Source organism: Hyperolius riggenbachi, chromosome 11, assembly GCF_040937935.1.
Source record: "Hyperolius riggenbachi isolate aHypRig1 chromosome 11, aHypRig1.pri, whole genome shotgun sequence".
Lineage (NCBI taxonomy): Eukaryota > Metazoa > Chordata > Amphibia > Anura > Hyperoliidae > Hyperolius > Hyperolius riggenbachi.
In genome coordinates this window covers 224,528,101-224,549,255 of record NC_090656.1, presented here as the reverse complement: position 1 = coordinate 224,549,255, position 21,155 = coordinate 224,528,101, and the positions used below count along the sequence as shown (strand labels likewise).

Here is a 21,155-nt window from a genome sequence, read left to right as displayed (position 1 = left end):
GTGTGTGTATATAGGTAGGTGTGTGTGTGTGTGTGTGTGTGTGTGTGTGTGTGTGTGTGTGTGTGTGTGTGTGTGTGTGTGTGTGTGTGTGTGTGTGTGTGTGTGTGTGTGTGTGTATAGGTAGGTGTGTGTGTGTGTGTGTGTGTGTGTGTGTGTGTGTGTGTGTGTGTGTGTGTGTGTGTGTGTGTGTGTGTGTACGTACTGTCTCTATAGGGGGGACAATGGCCAGTGTTAGGACTGTATGTGTCTAGTATTTCTGTATGTTTAGTATGTACAGTATGTGTGTATGTAGAGCACAGGCTGTATAGGGCCAATGTTAGGACTTTGGAGGATAGCTGGGAACATTTCATTGATAAATCAGGGGCTTATTGTGCGCTGTGCAGAACTGCAGAAAGCATGCAGTGGTGCTGATAGGCTGGCATGGTCCTATCAGGGGCGAGCGTGATGCTTGCGTCTGTTGTCAGGGCAGGATTCTCCTCTGTTCTGCAGAGAAGCGGCTGGAGGAGAAGCAGGAAAACATGGAGACCGGAGTACAGGAGAGGAACACTGCCAGCCATGGCATAAATGCCCCTCAAATCTCCCTGTAACCCTTTCACTACGCTTGCTGTCACACAGCCAAACATGACTTACGAGGAAGAGCAGCTCACATGTCCTATATGTCCAGCATGTAACATAGCCAGTGACATAACACAAAGCATTACAGAAAGCTCACTGCTTATTCTAATGCTACCCACAGAGCCTGGCAATCTCAGCATTTCTGGCAATCAACTGAAAGTAAAGCACGTATAAATGGCACACGGCTCCACACACACTGGATCAGTGACATGAGCCCCCTCCCACCACATCAGTGGCCTGTGCCCTCCCCTTCAGTGGCCTGAGCCTTTCCTTACATCAGTGGCCTGAGCCTGCCCCTCCTCTCAATCAGTGGCATAAGGCCATCCCTCAAGTCATTGACCTGAGCCCGCCAACCTGTATGGCTGGCACATGTCCTCCCGGGTCCAGTGGTTTAAAGGACAAACGAGGTGACATGTGACATGATGAGATAGTCATACGTATGTACAGTGCCAAGCACACACATAACTAGGCTGCATTCCCTTTTTTTCTTTCTTTGCCTAAAAAGAGTTAAAAATCAGGTATGTAAGTGACAGTTTCTGTCTGGGTCAGGACCGGGTCGGACTGGGTCAGACTATAGCATAACCCTTACTGATAAGTAATTACAGTCATAAAACACTTTCCTTTCAGTAAATGGCTTCTGAGAGCAGGAAAGAGATAAAAAGGGTCAATAATTCATAGATCTGAGCTCTGACATACTTCAATGAAAGTGTAATTGAGCAGAGACAATGAAACAGTACAAAACTTGAAATCTAGATTTAAATATAAAACAAAACTGGTGGTTATCTAAAAAAAAAGTCATTTTTAGGAGAAGGAGGATAGATCCAATTGTTTTTCTCATCAGTTTATTTTCACCTCGGATGTTCTTTAACCCTCCTGGCGGTAGCCCCAAACGTAGTTCGGGGTAAGCCGCGCAGGAGGATTTTATCAGGTCCTGCTGGGCCGATTTGCATAATTTTTTTGTTTTTTTGCTACACGCAGCTAGCACTTTGCCAGCTGCGTGTGCACACCGATCGCCTCCGCTCCGCGCCGATTCGCCGCGCCGCCCCTCCCCCCAGACCCCTTGCGGAGCCTGGCCTATCAGCGCCAGGCAGCGCTGAGGGGAGGATCGGGACTCCCGCTGATGTCACGACGTCGATGACATCATCACGACCGTCGCCATGGCGACGGGAAAAGCCCTCCAGGAAATTGCGTTCTTTGAATGGGATTTCCTGATCGCAGCGGGTGGGGGGATGCCGATGCACAGCGGCTATCATGTAGCGAGCCCTGGGCTCGCTACATGATTTAAAAAAAAAATTTAAAAAAAACCTGCTGCGCTGCCCCCTGGCGGTTTTTAATAGACCGCCAGGAGGGTTAACTCCACTCCGCAGGTCTCCCCACATTTCTTCACCCCTACTGTCTGTTGGGGTGCCTCAGGGCTCTGTCCTTGCTCCTCTTCCTTTTCCCATTTACATACAGGGGCCCATATGCAATTCGTTTTTTCTCCTGAGTTTTCTCCCAGGTGCTATTTTTAAACTTGGTAGTTTAAAAGGCATTTTACTTACAACAAGCAAGAAAATACACAAAATAGTTTTGATAGTACTCTTTTACCCAATTGTTGGTACTTTTTCAATTGCAGAGTGCAGGGAAGTTAATTTAATAGAAAATGAAAAATTATCACCAAGGAGAAAACTCAGGTGAAAAAGTGAATTGCATATGGGCCAGGGTCTCAGCAACATAATTTGCTTTTTACTACCACTTCTGAGAGCACACAACTGTACCTCTCAGCCCTGGACCTTAAGTCTCCTCTTACTATGTGTTCCTGACTGCTTGTCTGCCACATCTCGCTTCCTAAAAACGTATCTTTCCACTTTTGTCTGATGAACCAAATGTCAATAACACCCCAATAACTTCAGTTCCCCAAGAACATTGCTAAGGGGGTCATATTTGACTCATTTATCCCTCACATTCACTCTCTAGCCACCTCCTGTCATCTACAGCTCAACAACATCTCTCACACAGAGATCCCATCTCATTTGGAAACTTTGCTCCTCACAGGAGACGCTCTTGCCCTTTAGCTTGGTCACCTTCTCTCACTCTCGCATCCGGGATTTTTCACAAGCATCACCTCTCCTTTGGTACTCTCTCCCACGGTCTGTCTGTCTTTCTCCAAGCCTGGAAACCATGAAACCTTTGCTCAAAAAGACACCTGTTCAGACAAGCCTATAATTTTCTATAGGTAGCATTGTAGGCTCACTGCCACATCCACGAACCCGTGTCACCACCCCATTACCCTCTAGATCATACATGTCAAACTCCGGCCCATGGGCCAAATCTGGCCCTCAGAGCCATTAAATTTGGCCCCCAAGTGGTTCCCCCCCTTTGCATTATGTTTGGCCCACTCTAGACCGCCAGGGAAGCTATATTGATGGTGAAGCTCTAGAACACCAGGAAAGCCATATGGGGGAGATGGGGGGGAAAGCACTAAACACTAGGGTACTGTATAGGGGAGGATAAGGGAGGAAGGTGGCCAGTAGACAGAGGTTGGCCCGCGACTAGGTCCCAGCGTACAATTTCGGCCCACTTTGTAATGGAGTTTGACACCCCTGCTGTAGACTGTAAGATGGCTGGAGCAGGGACCTCCTAGTGTTTCTAATTCTGCAGTAATTCATCATACAAACATGTGCCAGTTTTGGTGAGGTCTCAAACCACACATCAACTACCTGTATGTAGGTACAGTATTTGCATTGCTGGATGTCCTTGTACTTATGTATGCACGTCTCTATTTGTTTTATATTATGTACAGCGGTACGGAAGATGTTGGTGCTATATAAATACAAAATTGTAATAATACAAACTAACCTTTGACCTTTCTCACTTAGGACTCACTAAAATGCTAATGTCTTACCATGGCTACTGTAATACTCTACTGAGTAGAGTCTACTCTGTAGCCCTCCTACTAAGACTGAAACCACTCCAGTCTACACTTAACTCATCCGATAGACTTCTCCCCCTCTTGGCTCTTCCTCCTCTGCTGCTCCTCGCTACCAAGCTCTATCACAATTGTCACATTGCGTTATGTTACACTCTTCTACAGTAGCTTGCCGCAATGGCCATTACAGCGAATGGAACATGACACTGCCTGCGAAGCGACCAAAGTGCTCCAAGAAACGCAGAAGCGGCAGTGCGTTACTGAGGGACTTCTGTGGTAACCCCCATGACACCACAATCAATGCTCAAAAATTCTTTAATTATATACACGGGTGGGTAGTCTGGGTGCTGTCCATGCAACTCCTGGAGAAGACGCAGTGTTCTACCCAGGCTCTTTTAGCCGGGTGCCCCACCCGGCTAGTTTTGGTGACACCCGGCTGTCATCGGCTCACTTCCTCCTCTGCTGTAATCAGAGTTGTGCAGAAAAGCGCCAGCCCTGTATTCTCTGATCTTGCCCCACCCGGCTACGTTTTCATGCCACCCGGCTGGAAAAAATTTCTGGGGAGAACACAGACGTTAGCTGTAACTGTCTTTCCCAGGATCGTCTCCAGAGCAGCACCCTAGAGAGGACCAGAGAATCATATTAGGGTGGGATAACAGTTTGCAGAACCTACTAACAAAAAAGACAGCTCAAAATTAACCAGGACATCCCATTTGTAATGCTTCACAAAAATGTTTTTTGCTTGACCACATGGCTGCTCTGCCGATCTGCTCGATCGAGACTCCCGCCTTCTCTGCCCAAGAGGTCGCCACAGATTTTGTTGAATGTGCTTTGAAGGTATTTGGTACCGGGTTTACCTTGGTTCTTATAAGCAAGTGTAATGATTTGCCTGACCCATCAGGCAATAAAAGATTGAGTCTTCTGCTATGTAGCTGTGGACTCCAGGTATTTAATAACATCTACAGATATCAAGACAGTGAAGACGCCTCTCCTTGTCATTAGTCAGATTTGGGCAGAAGGATGGTAGGAATATCTTTTTGCGTTCTTTGGAACAGAGTACAAACTTTTGGCAAAAAAGCAGAATCCAGCTTGAATGTTATTCTATCATCAGATATCACACAGTAAGGTTCTCTAATGGACAGAGCCTGTATCGCCCCTATTCTTATGGCTGAGGAAATGACAAGAAAGAATACAGACTTTAATGTTGTCTGAAATCTCCTCCAGTGGTTCAAAGGGAGGTTCTACCAATGCTCATAAAACCAAGTTCAAATCCCAAGGTGGTACAACTGGTCTGGCAAGGGGTCTTATTCTGTATAAGGCTTTGAAAATAAAGAGCACAAAATATTCATCCCCAGCCAACTTCTTCCACACAAAAAACAAACAACACGAGTGCTGCCACGTGGCCCTTTAGTGTACTGATACTTAATCCCAACTGGAACCCAGATTGTAAGAATTCCAAGGTGGTATAAGAATTCATCTTGTCCGAGACGTCCATGCTGAGCCCTCCAAGGTAAGCAGTAACACTCTGACCATGGAGGAGGAGAGTAAGGGATTACCTGGTTGTCCTGCCAGTAAGAACTTCTCCTGCAACATTTTCGATCTCCATACATGCCTCCATCACCCTTTGTACCAGCACTTTCCACCTGGTCACAAAGGGTTACCAGTAATCGATACGCCCTGTACCTGGCTCCATGCCGCCAACACTTCCAGGAACCGCCAGGAGGGGGGGGGGGGGGGGGGAGGGTCTCAGGCATCTCCTCAGTTAACTGACTGAAGAGAGCCAATACAGACCCCTTCATTCTGTGTGCAGCTTCAAACTTCCAGTGTCTTGCTGAGGTCTGTAACTTCCAGGGAGTACTGGAGTCTCTCTCTGTGCCGATCCCCTCCGGCCGGCCACATTCATGGGGAAGCCCGCAGCCTCAGGCCCTGTCCAACTCAACAGAGTGTGCTTAGAACATCCTATTCGTCCGTGGCCAGGAACAGGAGTTCCAGTAACTATGCCGGGGGGGGGGGGGAATGTGTGGACAATATAGTTTGTGGCAGTTTATTTATTTCACTCCCCACTGCCACGCAGTTCGCTCGCTTTCGCCGTTCCTGCATCGCTGTCCACGTTTGCTCTGTTGTCATGCTGACAGCAGAGCTTCCTTATATTAACTTGCTGGGCGTTCTGATTCATGGCCGCAGGAGAGGTTTTTTTTCACATCATGTAGCTAGCCTAGCGCTAGCTACATGATTCTCCCCTTGCCGCTCTTTCCCTCCCACCCTTCCGATCACGCCCATAAGGAAATCCCGTTCTGAACGGGATTTCCTTTAGGGCTTCCCCCGTATCCATGGCGACGAACCGTTGTGACGTCACAGGGACTCCCAATCCACCCCAAAGCGCAGCCTGGCGGCGATCGTGTCGGGTAGCACCAGCGATCGGGTAGGACACGCAGCAAGCAAAGTGCTTGCTGCGCGTTTTAAAAAAAAAATTATTCAAATCGGCCCAGCGGTGCCCTCTAGCGTCTCTGGACGAGCTCAGCTCGTCAAAACCGCTAGGGAGGTTAAGCAGGAACCAATTTTCATTGGCTCCTGACCCCGTGATTGCTGTGTGCCAATCACAGCAATCCCACTGCTTGAAAGGGCCGGTCCCAAAATGGTTAAAGAACTTGTAGTTTCTATTTCCTGTTAAATTTAATTTGACCGACGGTGCTGTTTCATGTGTGACAATATTTTTTTAGCACATGTATGGACCTTCAGACTATGTATTCCTGAAAGCCAGCCTGTAACCACTGTAGAGTGTGTGCCATGCTTTATACCACAAAACAGAATAGACAAGAGAATGACGGCTGGAGGAAGTCTCAGAAACTTCCAGCAGTAATCGTGATCCACCTTCATCACGAGACATCACACGATTATCTGCTTCTTTTTATTTCTCCATTTATAGCTGGATTAACAAAGGGAAAAAAAAAAAAAAAAAAAAGCTCAACTTGCTTTTCAATGAAAATTCTCAAGTCTGCATTAAAGTAAGCTGCCAGCAGATGGTGCTATAGAGCTCTGCCTGACAGTCACGCAACACGGAGACCTATAGAAGTATGTATAGAATCAGCATTACATCTGTCCTATAAGTTGCGTGTGGTCTGGTATAGGTGGTCATGGTGAGAACCCGAAGACATAGCAGTTTATTTGGTGATAACTTTAATAGCTAACTGTAAAAGATATCTTTACAAGCTTTTTAAAACTAAAGTTTCTTCTTCAGGCATTTTACAGAACTGGATAAGAATCATATGGAAAAAAATTCTCTGGCCTGATAAAAGATTGAACATTTTGGTGTGAATGTCAGGTGTCAAAATTTGGAGAAAACTGGGCACCGCTCATCACCAGGTCAATACCATCCCTACAGTGAAGCATGGTGGTGGCAGCATCATGCTGCGGAGATGTTTCAGCAGCAGGAACTGGGAGACTAGTCAGGATACAGGGAAAGATGACTGCAGCAATGTACAGAGACATCCTGGATGAAAACCTGATCCAGAGCGCTCTTGAAATCAGACTGGGGGCGACAGTTCATTTTTCAGCAGGACAACGATACTAAGCACACTGCCAAGATATCAAAGGAGTGTCTTCAGGACAACCCTGAGAATGCCCTTGTGTGGCCAGCCAGGGCCCAGACTTGAATCCGATTGAACTTCTCTGGAGAGATCATAAAATAGCTGTGCACCGACACTTCCCATCCAACCTGATGGGGCTTGAGAGGTGCTGCAAAGAGGAATGGGCGAAACTGACCAAAAATGGGTGAGCCAAGCTTGTGGAATCATATTCAGAAAGACTTGAGGCTGTCATTGCTGCCAAAGGTGCATCGGCAAAGTATTGAGCAAAAGGCTGTGGATACTTATTATGTACATGGGATTTCTCCATTTTTTTATTTTTAATACATTTGCCAAAGCCTAAAGTAAACTTTTCTCATGTTATCATTATGGGGTGTTGTGTGTAGAATTCAGAGGAAATAAATGAATTGAAGCCATTTTGGAATAAAGCTGTAACACAACAAAATGTGGATAAAGTGATGCACTGTGAATACTTTCCAGATGCACTGTGTACACCTATAGCAGTATGTATAGAATCAGCAATACATTTGTCCTACATTCAGGTAATCATCACCTCACTAACAACTGCAACAACAACTGCAACAACAACTGCAACAACAACTGCAACAACAACTGCAACAACAACTGCAACAACAACTGCAACAACAACTGCAACAACAACTGCAACAACAACTGCAACAACAACTGCAACAACAACTGCAACAACAACAACAACAACAACTACAACTTTCTCCTGTCGGACTCAAACCCTTTGAGCTGCAGCCACTAGGGGGCTAACTTAGTAGGCAGTAGCAGTGTTAGGGAGTCTCGCCCAAGAACTCCTGGCTTACTGAACAGGAAGAGCCGAGATATGAACCCTGGTGTCCGAGGCAGAACCCTTAACCATTACACTATCCAACCACTGCATATATACACCTGTGTATATGTATAGAATCAACATTACATCTCTCCTTTCATGCAGGTAATCACTATCACCTCACATTACATTACTCTATATTTACACACACACCTACACTCACCTAAAGGATTATTAGGAACACCATAATATTGACCCCCTTTCGCCTTCAGAACTGCCTTCATTCTACGTGGCATCGATTCAATAAGGTGCTGAAAGCTTTCTTTAGAAATGTTGGCCCATATTGATAGGATAGCATCTTGCAGTTGGAGATTTGTGGGATGCACATCCAGGGCACGAAGCTCTCGTTCCATCACCTCCCAAAGATGCTCTATTGGGTTAAGATCTGGTGACTGTGGGGGCCATTTTAGTACAGTGGACTCATTGTCATGTTCAAGAAACCAATTTGAAATGATTTGTGACATGGTGCATTATCCTGCTGGAAGTAGCCATCAGAGGATGGGTACATGGTGGTCATGAAGGGACGGACATGGTCAGAAACAATGCTCAGGTAGCCTGTGGCATTTAAACGATGCCCAATTGGCACTAAGGGGCCTAGAGTGTGCCAAGAAAACATCTCCAACCCCATTACACCACCACCACCAGCCTGCACAGTGGTAACAAGGCATGATGGATCCATGTTCTCATTCTGTTTATGCCAGATTCTGACTATCAAGGTTTATCAGACCAGGCAACATTGTTCCAGTCTTCAACTGTCCAATTTTGGTGAGTTTGTGCAAATTGTAGCCCCTTTTTCCTATTTGCAGGGGAGATGAGTGGTACCCGGTGGGGTCTTCTGCTGTTGTAGCCCATCCGCCTCAAGGTTGTGCGTGTTGTGGCTTCAGAAATGCTTTGCTACATACCTCGATTGTAACGAGTGGTTATTTCAGTCAACGTTGCTCTTCTATCAGCTTGAATCAGTCAGCCCATTCTCCTCTGACCTCTAGCATCAACAAGGCATTTTCAGGACTGGCGCATACTGGATGTTTTTCCCTTTTCACACCATTCTTTGTAAACCCTAGAAATGGTTGTGCGTGAAAATCCCAGTAACTGAGCAGATTGTGAAATACTCACACCGGCCCATCTGGCACCAACAACCATGCCAAGCCCAAAATTGCTTAAATCACCTTTTTCCCATTCAGACATTCAGTTTGGAGTTCAGGAGATTGTCTTGACCAGGACCACACCCCTAAATGCATTGAAGCAACTGCCATGTGATTGGTTGATTAAATTGCATTAATGAGAAATTGAACAGGTGTTCCTAATAATCCTTTAGGTGAGTGTATATCAGTATGTATAGATTCTGCCAGTCACACAAACACACGCTAAACTGAAACATTCGCCAATCGACAGATTTTGCCGTATCGGACGACAATCGTGAGATATTTTGTAGTTGGCCAGACGTGCAAGTTACAAGTTTGTCCTACTGAATGTGGACACGTCGTGCATAATGCAATTTAGGCTCGCACACACAGTATTTAAATGAGTCATGTTGCAATATTGGTGTCCGTAAATGATGAGTCTTTTCAGCAACGTCGCCGTAAAAGTAGTTTCTGCAACGTTTGTAGTTTCTTTTCCGCGATTTTTGTTGGGCGTATGTACGGACAAAAATCACTATTGCCTCACATCACTCTTTGTGAAACACCATTGTAATCACTGTGCCTAAAAGTGAAACCATTGGAGTAAGGCCAAATTTACCATAAGGCACGTGCCTAGAGGTCCAAGGTTCATATAAACGTGGCCCGCCCCTCTCCCCCAAAGTGCCTCACTCCCTCCTTCCCCATGCAGAATCCTGTTGAGAGTGTGTAAATGAGGGGTTATTCACCCGGCTCTCTACATTCCACTGAAGAGATCTCCCTTCAGTCAGGGGCACCTGTAGCTACTTACTGAGCAGGGCCGGTTCAACAATTGGGCTCTAGGGCAAAATTAGCCTGGGGGGCCCCCAACAGACACCCCTCGACCAAAAAGTGACATTAGAGGCCCTTTGTTGCAGCTAAATTTCCCTCCTGGGCCCCTGAGCTGGCTGCTGACCCTCCCCCAATCACCTCTTAACAGACTCTGCAGAGTCCCTGGGGAGCAACAGTTAAGATGGGGAAGGACAACTTGGGGGCCCCTACAGGCTCTGGGGCAACTGCCTATTTTTTACTATGGTAGCTCCGGCCCTGTTACTGAGCGTACCTCTGGCTACCTAATACTTCAGGACACCTGTAGCTACTCAATATTGAGGGTACCTCTGGCTACCTATGATGGGCAAAGGACGTAAGGGCGAAGCGACAGCTGGGCCAGCCAGCACAGTTTGGGGGGGGGGGGGTTGTTGGTTCCTGGATGATGAAGTATAGGGTGCCAGGTCATCTGTGCCTATAGGCTCCTGTGATGTAAGCCCCGGCCTGGATTGGAAGAACAGAGGGAATCGCTGTGACACAAATAAGGCCACAAGGATGAATGCCAGAGAGGGGCCCAGTTCATGGGTAATGGAACGAAGTTCCAGGAACAATCTGCCTGCACTCTCACACACAGGTAATCAGCAGAAGTGAGGCCTGAGCTCCACCTTCTGCTGCCATACTCTGTATAGCTGAATGAGGCCTCTTCTCCATGGGTGGCTGAACTGATCACCGTCAACTAGTCCAGCCTCCCGGCTGCCGCCACAACTACATGCAGCAAAATGGCAGTGTTGGGGAACACTATGTGTGTCACGTTACCCAGTGGTTGGGAAAAAAAAAAAAAAAAAAAAATCTCATGTCGCATCTAAGGACAGCAACCACCAAGCTCAGATGCTAATCCATGGGTGGCCGCCTGTCTACCACCCGTACAGAGTGCTAGCAATCGCCCGACCACTGAACAGCAGTAACAAGCGGTCATTTCTCTAACATGAGAAACAACAAACAAAACAAATAAATAACATTTATATTGCGCTTTTCTCCTTGCGGACTTAAAGCGCCAGAGCTGCAGCCACTAGGACGCGCTCTATAGGCAGTAGCAGTGTTAGGGAGACTTGCCCAAGGTCTCCTACTGAATAGGTGCTGGCTTACTGAACAGGCAGAGCTGAGATTCGAACCCAGGTCTCCTGTGTCAGAGGCAGAGCCCTTAAAGAGAACCAGAGACAAAGCACCCTCATGTATTTTATTACATTTATCAGTGGGAACATGACAGTAAACACCTACCCTGCTTTTAGTTTCATTGTTATCTGCTTAATTAGTCTATTTGCAGCTGTGATAAGAATCCCCGACTGGCTCAGTCTAGGTTTGACCTGGAATCATTATAGCTGAGTCACTCTTCTGTGGAGTCTTTTCAAGCCCAAACCTGCCCCCTCCTGGCTTAGATTTCCTGCTTTGCATACTGAGAGCTGTGATGACATGGGAGGGGCTGCTCCTGCTGAGAGAGAAGCTCTGTGGCTGCAATAGGATCCCTGTGTGCAGTAGATACTGATGATGACTGCAGTTTCATTCCTATGAGAGAGACACTTCCTACAGGCAGCTGTACATCATACCATAATGAAAGCACACAGATGAAAGGCTGCATTTAGCCTAGATAGCAGCCTAGTCTCATATAGCCTAGACAGCACATCCAGAACAACTCATAACCCGGAAGCAGAAGGTATATGAGCCGGCGGCCATATTGGATTTTTCCTGGAGCAATAATGGATAAAAAAAACACTAAAAAAGGCACACCAGAGCGGCGAAATTATCAGGTAGAGCATTTATTCTTTACAAGCTATCGACTGATATGTTTATTTTGTGTGAAACGTTCATCTTTGGTTCCCTTTAACCATTACACTATCCAGCCACCAGAAAGAGAGGACTAAAGTCAGAAGAGAAATCAGGCTGTGATTTACACTCTTTCTATAGTCCTATAACTGATGTGCAGTAGCATATGGCTACAGTCCTGATCTAACTGCCCAAGTACACCTTGTGGAGTGTTTTCAACTGAAATGCTCATTTGTGATGTGCAGTGCGAATACAAGAGACAAGACATTTATATCGCGCTTTTCTCCTGGTGGACTCAAATCACCAGAGCGGCAGCCACTAGGGGTGCGCTCTATAAACAGTAGCTGTGCTAGGGAGTCTTGCCCAAGCTCTCCTTACTGTTTAGGTGCTGGCTTTCTTAACCAGTACACTATCCAGCCAGAGCTAGATACAGGTGTCAATTCAACAAAATGATATGGCACATGGACAGCGGCTATCGTAGCAGTCGCAAGAGGTCTCCTGCCCTCATGGAACAAAAAAAAAAAAAAAGCAACTACTCAGACCCAAACCGCTCATCTGTATGCTGATCGGGGTAAACTGTAACCTGACGTTACCACAAAATAGGTGACATTGATGCAGTGTGCATGTAGCTGCAGTCATCACTCCTCCTTCCATACAACCAGTTGTCTCAAAGGCCTCAGCTTAGCCAAAATACTATCAAGCACACCTTCACTATGCCATTATCCACATCAAAAACAGACAATTCGAGGGGCCTCGCAGGGTCCCCTTCTATCAAGGCTTGCTAATATACAGAATCTCACTTAAAAAGAGAAACCGTAACCAAGAATTGAACTTCATCCCAATCAGTAGCCGATACCCCCTTTCCCATGAGAAATCTTTTCTCAAATTGATCGTCAGGGGGGTCTGTATGGCTGATATTGTTGTAAAACCCCTCCCACAGTGAGGTTTCCTGACTGAACCTCATTGCATTGTGGGAAATAACAGCTGTGTACAACTGCCAAAAAAGCCAGCGGCATCTCCTTCCAGTGACATCACCTGCCAGCAGTAAAAAGGTCACCATGTGATAAATGTCACAATGTAAATCAGGGAGAGGGAAGATTTTACAATTTGCAAACACTGACTAAATCATTTATACATAATTATTGTAAAAATGAAGCACTTTTTTATAACATTATTTTCAATGGAGTTCCTCTTTAAGCGAGTACGCCTGACAGTTTTGTAAATAGTCTATTAAATGTAAACTTGCAGTCCCACCAATATACCAACACGGGTACAGAGTCGCACGGGGTGAAGCAGGGCTTTTGGCGTCAGCGGCGTATCATACTCTAGCAGTAAGGCTATAGTCCGCGCCCAGATAATTCGAGGATCCGGCCATTTCCAGACACGGAATTACTTCTACCTCCGAGTTGCTACGAGCGGGGCGAGTATTTAGCGCCACCCCGAATTTGTGCGGCTGCAGGGTGACCAGTCATTCGCTCACCTAGCACCAAAAAGCCTTCTGCACCAGCTGCCATATACGCTACACAGGATAACGAGTGCATGACCAGCGTAGTAAGCCAAACTACCCTTCTAGATACGTAAGAAGTCTAAAGTTGGTTAGCACAATCTGCAATAAGTTGATTTTTATTCCATCAGTCTAGTCCACACTGTAAAGCCCCCAGGCAGTTAAGATAACATCCCTCATTAATTATGCATAGAGAAATAATTATGACAGATCATCAGAGCCATGTTAGGCAATATCAGTTACACCTATTACAGTCATAGGTTACCTCAGGTCATGTACCAGTGCCAGAGCAGCCGATTCCCAATGTCCCTCCGTTGCACAAGGCTAAACATCTCTATTGAGCATCTGCGGGGCATCCTCAAATGGTAGGTGGAGGAGCGCAAGATCTCCAACATCCCCCATCTCCATAATGGAGAAGTAGAAAAGGTCCAGTGGCAACCTGTGAAGTTCTACTGAACTCCATGCCCAAGAGAGTTAAGGCAGCGCTGGAAAATAATGGTGGGCACACAAAATATAGACACGTGGGCTTTTTTGGAACCACCAATTATGTGTTTTTGCCACCAGGGTGGAGTCCATGAATGTGGGATTTCTGTGGTGGGGGATTGGAGATCCAAATCCAATAAAGCTTTAATGGCAGGACTGAGTACAGTTAGCATTGCCAAAGCAAAACATTAGTGTTAGCACTGGAGAGGGGGGGTTGTGGGATTCTAGAATATGGGGGTTTGGGCATACAGTCCATAATGGTGTGGAGGATATAGTGGACAGTATAGAGGGTTGGGGTATACAGCCCATAGGGGTGTGAATGGCATAGGTGATAGTATAGGAGGTCTACAGTCCATAGGATATGTTTCTCTCAGTTGGTGGCAAGTAGTTACGTATCCAGCAGCTATTTGCACCGTTGTTTCCTCTCCTCATTTGCGGAGGTTAAAATTCAGCATGTGGGCGGAGAATATCTGGAGGCTAGCTGTCCTCAGATCATAAAGTGTTTCTTGCACTGGAGCGAGGGGTGGGGGAGGAAGGGAGGTCATGAATGTGGCATTCCAGCCACCATGGGTGGGCGGGGCATAGATAAGGCGTTCCTGCCACCATGGTGGGTTGGGGCAACGGTGGATCATCAATGAGGTGTTTCAAACACCAGAGGTGCGTGTGTGGGGGCAGGGGACTGACCATAAATGAGGCGTTTCTGCTACCAGGGAGGAGGAGAACCATGAGTGAAGAGTTTCTGTCACTCCACCATGGCAGGGGTTGGGGATCCACAAATGGGGACTATAAATGAAGAGTTTCTGCCACTAGGGTAGGGCTGGGGGAGTGGTGGACCATGAATGAGGCGTTCCTGGGGTGGGACTGTGGATTTGAAAATTGCCCATGAGTTAGGCATTTCTGCAACCAGGCCGGCGGGGGTTGGAGTGCCATAAATGAGGCATGTCTATTGGAGGGGGGGGGGGGTGTTAAGTCTCCACCATGAGGCGTTGCTGCTACCAGGGTAGTGAGAGACCATGAATGAGGCATTTCTTCCACAAGGGGCTACTTTGGTGGTTACTCATTCATGCTGAGATCCAATCTTCCCTTTATCTAAACCTAACCATTATTTGGAATCTTCTTCAAGTCATAGGTTGACCATTTGGGGTTTTCAATTAAGATCACTGATGATATTGGTGTGGACTCAGTAATAACCAATATTTATTGTTTACAAAGAAGTCTATCATGGTGTGGATGCGTTTACTTTTTATCCGTTGTGGGAGTGTGTCAGGCCTACATACATTGCATGGGGGTGGCGATTACCTGAAAGCCCCTTTGTTACAGGTGCTTATAGATTTGGGCATCCACCCCTCCCTAGGGCCTAGCCCCGTTATCCCCTAGCCTTTAACTCAAGAGGGTTGCCTTGTGGAGGGGCTTTGCACAATCCCATGATTCCTACAGAATATAAAGCCTGCAGGGTACATAGGGGTTGGAGGAGCTTGAGAGCGAGGATCCCACACTGACCATTTGTGGTTTTGGATGTGAAACTCATCAAATGCTTTTCGCACCTGGCGTGAGATCTTGTTGAATGCTCATACTTTGTAGAACGTTCACAAAAGCATTTCGTCACGTCATATGACAATAGCATGTATGGAAACATTGCAAGTAACATGGACAGTTCAGATTACAGACTGCAAATATTGCAATTTACAAAGACTCAAAAAGTCTGAAGTCACTGCAGGAAGTCAGAATTCCAACATAAACAGAGTTCAACAATACTGATTATCCATACACATGCTCACGCATGCGTATTTATGCACAGTGAGGGAATTCATCTTCTGATTTTTCTCGTTAGCCCTCTAACCAAGAAATTACCAGACTATAAAATTGTAATGGCAGTGAAACAGAACAACAAAAGAACTCTCAAAAATCAAGAGCCCTGATGTCAGAGCTTGATGTGCACTGTGAGTGAAATAATCACCCTATCCCCTGTCAAAAGAGGACTTTGTACTGGGTGACAGAAGCCTTGTTGGCAATCAGAGGTCGTCTTGAAGTTGGCCAGCAGGTTTGCACACATCTCAGGACAGCTTTTGGCCCCCTCTTTGCAAAGCCTCTCCAAGTCAGTAAGGTTTTGAGGCGTATGCTTGACAACTGAAAGCTTTAGCTCCCGCCAACGATTTTCTGTTGGATTAAGGTCTGGAGATTGGCTAGGCCACTCTAGGACCTTCATGTGCCTCCCCTTTGTTGCCTTGCCATGTATTTTAAGTCATTGTCATGCTGCAAGACCCATCCATGACCCATTATCAATGTTCTGGATGAAGGATAGAGTTGCTCACCCAAGAATTAAAAAGGTACATGGCCCCGTCCATTGTCCCTGTAACAATATGGTGAAAGTTACCTGTCCCTCCTTAAAGAGAGTCTGAAGCGAGAATAAATCTCGCTTCAGACCTCATATATAGCAGGGGCACGTGTGCTCCTGCTAAACCGCCACTATCCCGCGGCTTAACGGGGGTCCCTGATCCCCCAAATCCCCTCCGTAATGTGGGGGAGCGCTTCCTGGTTGGGGCAGGGCTAACCGCCGCAGCCCTGCCCCACGCGCGTCTGTCAGCGCGTATCTCCGCCTCTCCCCCGCCCCTCTCAGTCTTCCTTCACTGAGAGGGGCGGGGGAGAGGCGGCGATGCGCGGCTGATAGACGCGAATGGAGGCAGGGCTGCAAACGTTAGCCCTGCCTCCAGGAGCGACCAAGCCTGCGACCAAGTGTCGCAGTGGGGGGTTTGGGGGTGAAGGGACCCCTGCTAACTATGAGCTCTGAAGCGAGATTTATTCTCGCTTCAGAGTCTCTTTAACCACTTCAGCCTTCAGAGTCACCTTATGCATCCGAGCAACTTTCACCTCTCATTTATTAACCAATAACTTTATCACTACAAATCACAATTAATTGATCTATACCTTCTTTTTTCTGCCACCAATTAGGCTTTCTTTAGGTGGTAAATTTTGCTAAGAATTATTTTTTTTCTAAATGCATTTTAACAGGAATATTCAGAAAAAAATTCATTATTTCTCAGTTTTCAGCCATTATAGCTTTTGAATAATACATACTACCATAAATAAAACCCACATATTTTAATTTGCCCATTTGTCCCGGTTATTACACCATTTAAATTATGTCCCTATAACCATGTATGACGTCAATATTTTATTTGGACATAAAGGTACATTTTTTCAACTTGCGTCCATCACTATTTACAAGCTTATAATTTAAAAAAAAATGATAGTGATATACTTTCTTGATATGCATATTAAAAAAGTTCAGACCCTTAGGTAACTATTTATGTTTTTTTTATTGTAATTTTTTAAATTAAAAATGTTATTTGGGGTTATTTGTAGTAGGGAGGTAAACAGGTAATTTTAAATGTAATTGATTATGTATATTTTTAAAAAAAATGTATGTAGAACTCACAGGGGCTCAGGGCAGGACAAATGGTGCTCTCGTTATTGCCAATTAGCAGGCATAAGTTTTTAGCACTCACTATGCTACTCTGATAAGGCATGTTAACTTTGATGAGGCGTGCCATTTGTCTTAGTGGATCAAGCCCATGGAGAGAGAGTATCACTGTTGTGTAGATGATTTGTGCACTGTGACCTGTAGATTGTAGTGCTTTTTTAGCATAGAAATAAATCTCCAGTGTGGATAAACGTGAGAACTTCTGAACCTTGAGTGTTATTAGTAGACTTGTTTCTCCATCACTGACCAGGCTGGCATCTATGTCTACCCACAGCTGATCCCATGTCCCAACAGATTATCATCAATTCCACAACCAACACAATATGTAATGTTATTTATCCAGCCATACTCAGTGTCTCCTCACATACAGGCTAGTGTCTCCTCACACTCATACAGGATGATGTCTCCTCCTCACACACAGGTTGCGTCTCCTCCACAAATACATGCACTGTATCCTCCCTATATATAGGCAGCAGTGTCTCCCCACCACACACAGGCAGTGTCTCCTCACCACACACATACAGGCTGGTATCTCCTCCTCACACACAGACAACGCCTCCTCACATACAGGCTGATATCTCCTCACATACAGCCAGTGTCCCTTTCCCACATACAGGCAGTGTCTCCTCACATACCGGCAGTGTCCCCTCCTCACATACAGGATGGTATCTCCTCCTCACATACAGGCAGTGTCTCCTCACATACAGGCAGGTATTTCCTCCTCACATACAGGCAGTGTCCCTTCCCCACATACAGGCAGTGACTCCTCACACACAGGCTGGTATCTCCTCCTCACATAGAGGCCGTGTCTCCTCACACACAGGCAGTGTCTCCTCACACACAGGCTGGTATCGCCTCCTCACACACAGACAGTGTCTCCTCCTCACACACAGGCAGTGTCTCCTCCTCACACACAGGCTGGTATCTCCTCCTCACACACAGGCTGGTATCTCCTCCTCACACACAGGCTGGTATCTCCTCCTCACATGCAGGCAGTGACTTTCCTTCCTCACACACAGGCAGTGTCTCCTCACACACAGGCAGTGTCTCCTCACACACAGGCAGTGTCTCCTCACACACAGGCAGTGTCTCCTCACACACAGGCTGGTATATCCTCCTCACATACGGGCAGTGTCTCCTCACACACAGGCAGTGTCTCCTCACACACAGGCTGGTATCTCCTCCTCACATACAGGCTGGTATCTCCACCTCACATACAAGCAGTGACTCCCCTTCCTCACACACAGGCAGAGTCTCCTCACACACAGGCTGGTATCTCCTCCTCACACACAGGCAGTGTCTCCTCCTCACACACAGGCAGTGTCTCCTCCTCACACACAGGCTGGTATATTCTCCTCACATACGGGCAGTGTCTCCTCACACACAGGCAGTGTCTCCTCACACACAGGCTGGTATCTCCTCCTCACATACAGACAGTGGCTCCCCTTCCTCACACACAGGCTGGTATCTCCTCCTCACATACAGGCAGGGTCTCCTCCTCACACACAGGCAGGGTCTCCTCCTCACACACAGGCAGGGTCTCCTCCTCACACACAGGCAGGGTCTCCTCCTCACACACAGGCAGGGTCTCCTCCTCACACACAGGCAGGGTCTCCTCCTCACACACAGGCAGGGTCTCCTCCTCACACACAGGCAGGGTCTCCTCCTCACACACAGGCAGGGTCTCCTCCTCACACACAGGCAGGGTCTCCTCCTCACACACAGGCAGGGTCTCCTCCTCACACACAGGCAGGGTCTCCTCCTCACACACAGGCAGGGTCTCCTCCTCACACACAGGCAGGGTCTCCTCCTCACACACAGGCAGGGTCTCCTCCTCACACACAGGCAGGGTCTCCTCCTCACACACAGGCAGGGTCTCCTCCTCACACACAGGCAGGGTCTCCTCCTCACACACAGGCAGGGTCTCCTCCTCACACACAGGCAGGGTCTCCTCCTCACACACAGGCAGGGTCTCCTCCTCACACACAGGCAGGGTCTCCTCCTCACACACAGGCAGGGTCTCCTCCTCACACACAGGCAGGGTCTCCTCCTCACACACAGGCAGGGTCTCCTCCTCACACACAGGCAGGGTCTCCTCCTCACACACAGGCAGGGTCTCCTCCTCACACACAGGCAGGGTCTTCTCCTCACACACAGGCAGGGTCTCCTCCTCACACACAGGCAGGGTCTTCTCCTCACACACAGGCAGTGTCTCCTCCTCACACACAGGCAGTGTCTCCTCCTCACACACAGGCAGGGTCTTCTCCTCACACACAGGCAGGGTCTTCTCCTCACACACAGGCAGGGTCTTCTCCTCACACACAGGCAGGGTCTCCTCCTCACACACAGGCAGGATCTCCTCCTCACACACAGGCAGGGTCTCCTCCTCACACACAGGCAGTGTCTCCTCCTCACACACAGGCTGGTATCTCCTCCTCACATACAGGCAGTGTCCCTTCCCCACATACAGGCAGTGTCTCCTCCCCGCACTCACCTGCCCATGTCCCGAGGCCGGGGCCCACCTGCTCGCCTCCCCGCAGCCCCCACACTCGTAGCGCCCTCAGCAAGTAGTAGGCCGCCCGCACACCCCACCAGACGGTCGCCAGCAACCCCGCACAGTAAAAGAAACGAGCACCAGGCAGATCCTCCATCTCTGCGGGCAAGATTTTACCCGGAAGCGTCACTCTGCCCACGCCCCGCCCACTGACGCTCCACTTATTGGATGGTCCGCCTGTCCCTCTGTGTAACCCCGCCCCCTCGCTGGCTTCACTCTCTGACATTGGCCCAGCATTCTCTCCTCTCTATTGGCTCAGCCGAACATCAGTTAGTAAGGAAGACTTTTGCAGGCTTCTCCGCTAAGTAGATTGGATGGCCGTTACTATGACGACAGGGCCTTCCTATTTCGTGATTTACCACGCTTCCCATTGGGCGAGAGTCTTCTGTCGCCTAGCAACCCCGCCTCCTCCGCCCCCGCGCCTCACGACTTCATTCATGGAGAAAGCCGAGAGCGGACAGCAAGCTGATTGGCTTGGCGGATCCTGTTACTATGAATGAATCGTGCGCTGATTGGAGGAGAGGATGACGTCAATCGGATGGGGAGACACGACGCTGCTGGCTGAAGCACGGATCCCCGTAGTGATTGCAGATAAAGCAAGCGGAGACTCCGCCCACACAGCGTGCACGCGGTATTCTGCTGTTGTCATTGGCAACGAAGACTATATACTGAAGGGTCCGCAGGCAGAACAACACAAGTCTTGTTAACTCAGGGTGGCCAAACAGTGGCGTAGCTAAGGAGTTGTGGGCCCCGATGCAAGATTTACAATGGGGCCCCCCAAGCACTCTGTACTTAGCAATTGATACGGTGCACCATAACCTGGCAATGGCAAATACAGTGTCAGAGGTGCCAGAAGGGGATGGGGAGCAGCTTGTTACTGATTACCACTATTCAAAGTATCTACAGAAGTGATTATTATGAGCACAGGACCCAGTGTTGCCAACTCATCCCTTTAATTACTGACACATCTAAGTTATACAGGTTCTGGGGCTACTTACACATAATCAGTGCCTTAACTGCATCTACCTAGCCACGAAACCTGTATAATTCATATGTGTCAGTAATTAAAGGAATGAGTTTGCAACACTGTCAGGACCAATAGAGAGCTAATACTGTAGTTGAGGGAGGGCCCCTCTGGCCCAAGGGCCCCGATGCGGTGGATATCTCTGCAACCCCTATTGCTAGGCCCCTGTGGCCAAATCAAAGCAACCCTGAGAAAAGAACAAGTTATAATTCACTGACCTGTGGCTCCTTCCAGCTTTCTGCAGCCTCATAGAACCCCCCCATCTATTCTGCCTATGATCGCCTCCGAAAGCTCGTCGACTGCGCATGCCCTACCTTGTGCCGCCTCCATAGCACTCCCGCAGCCTCACAGGTCCCTCGATGTGCCCCGGTCCGCTCTGCTGCTGAGCCCCTCCAAAAGTTTG

At 47.8% G+C, this 21,155-nt stretch overlaps 1 protein-coding gene and 1 pseudogene across 1 annotated transcript in view; one reads left to right on the top strand and one right to left on the bottom strand.

The window, feature by feature from the left end:
* LOC137538621 (trichohyalin-like) overlaps positions 1 to 7,876 on the top strand; it is a 29,430-nt pseudogene extending 21,554 nt beyond the window's left edge.
* The window catches only part of HSD17B12 (hydroxysteroid 17-beta dehydrogenase 12), a 104,274-nt gene extending 84,397 nt beyond the window's left edge, over positions 1 to 19,877 (bottom strand). The window contains exon 1 of the mRNA XM_068260167.1: positions 19,669 to 19,877. Within this exon, the coding sequence (XP_068116268.1) occupies positions 19,669 to 19,825 (157 nt within the window). The 5' untranslated portion in view covers positions 19,826 to 19,877. The remainder of the gene's footprint in view (positions 1 to 19,668) is intronic.
* Between the last annotated feature and the right edge of the window lie 1,278 nt (positions 19,878 to 21,155).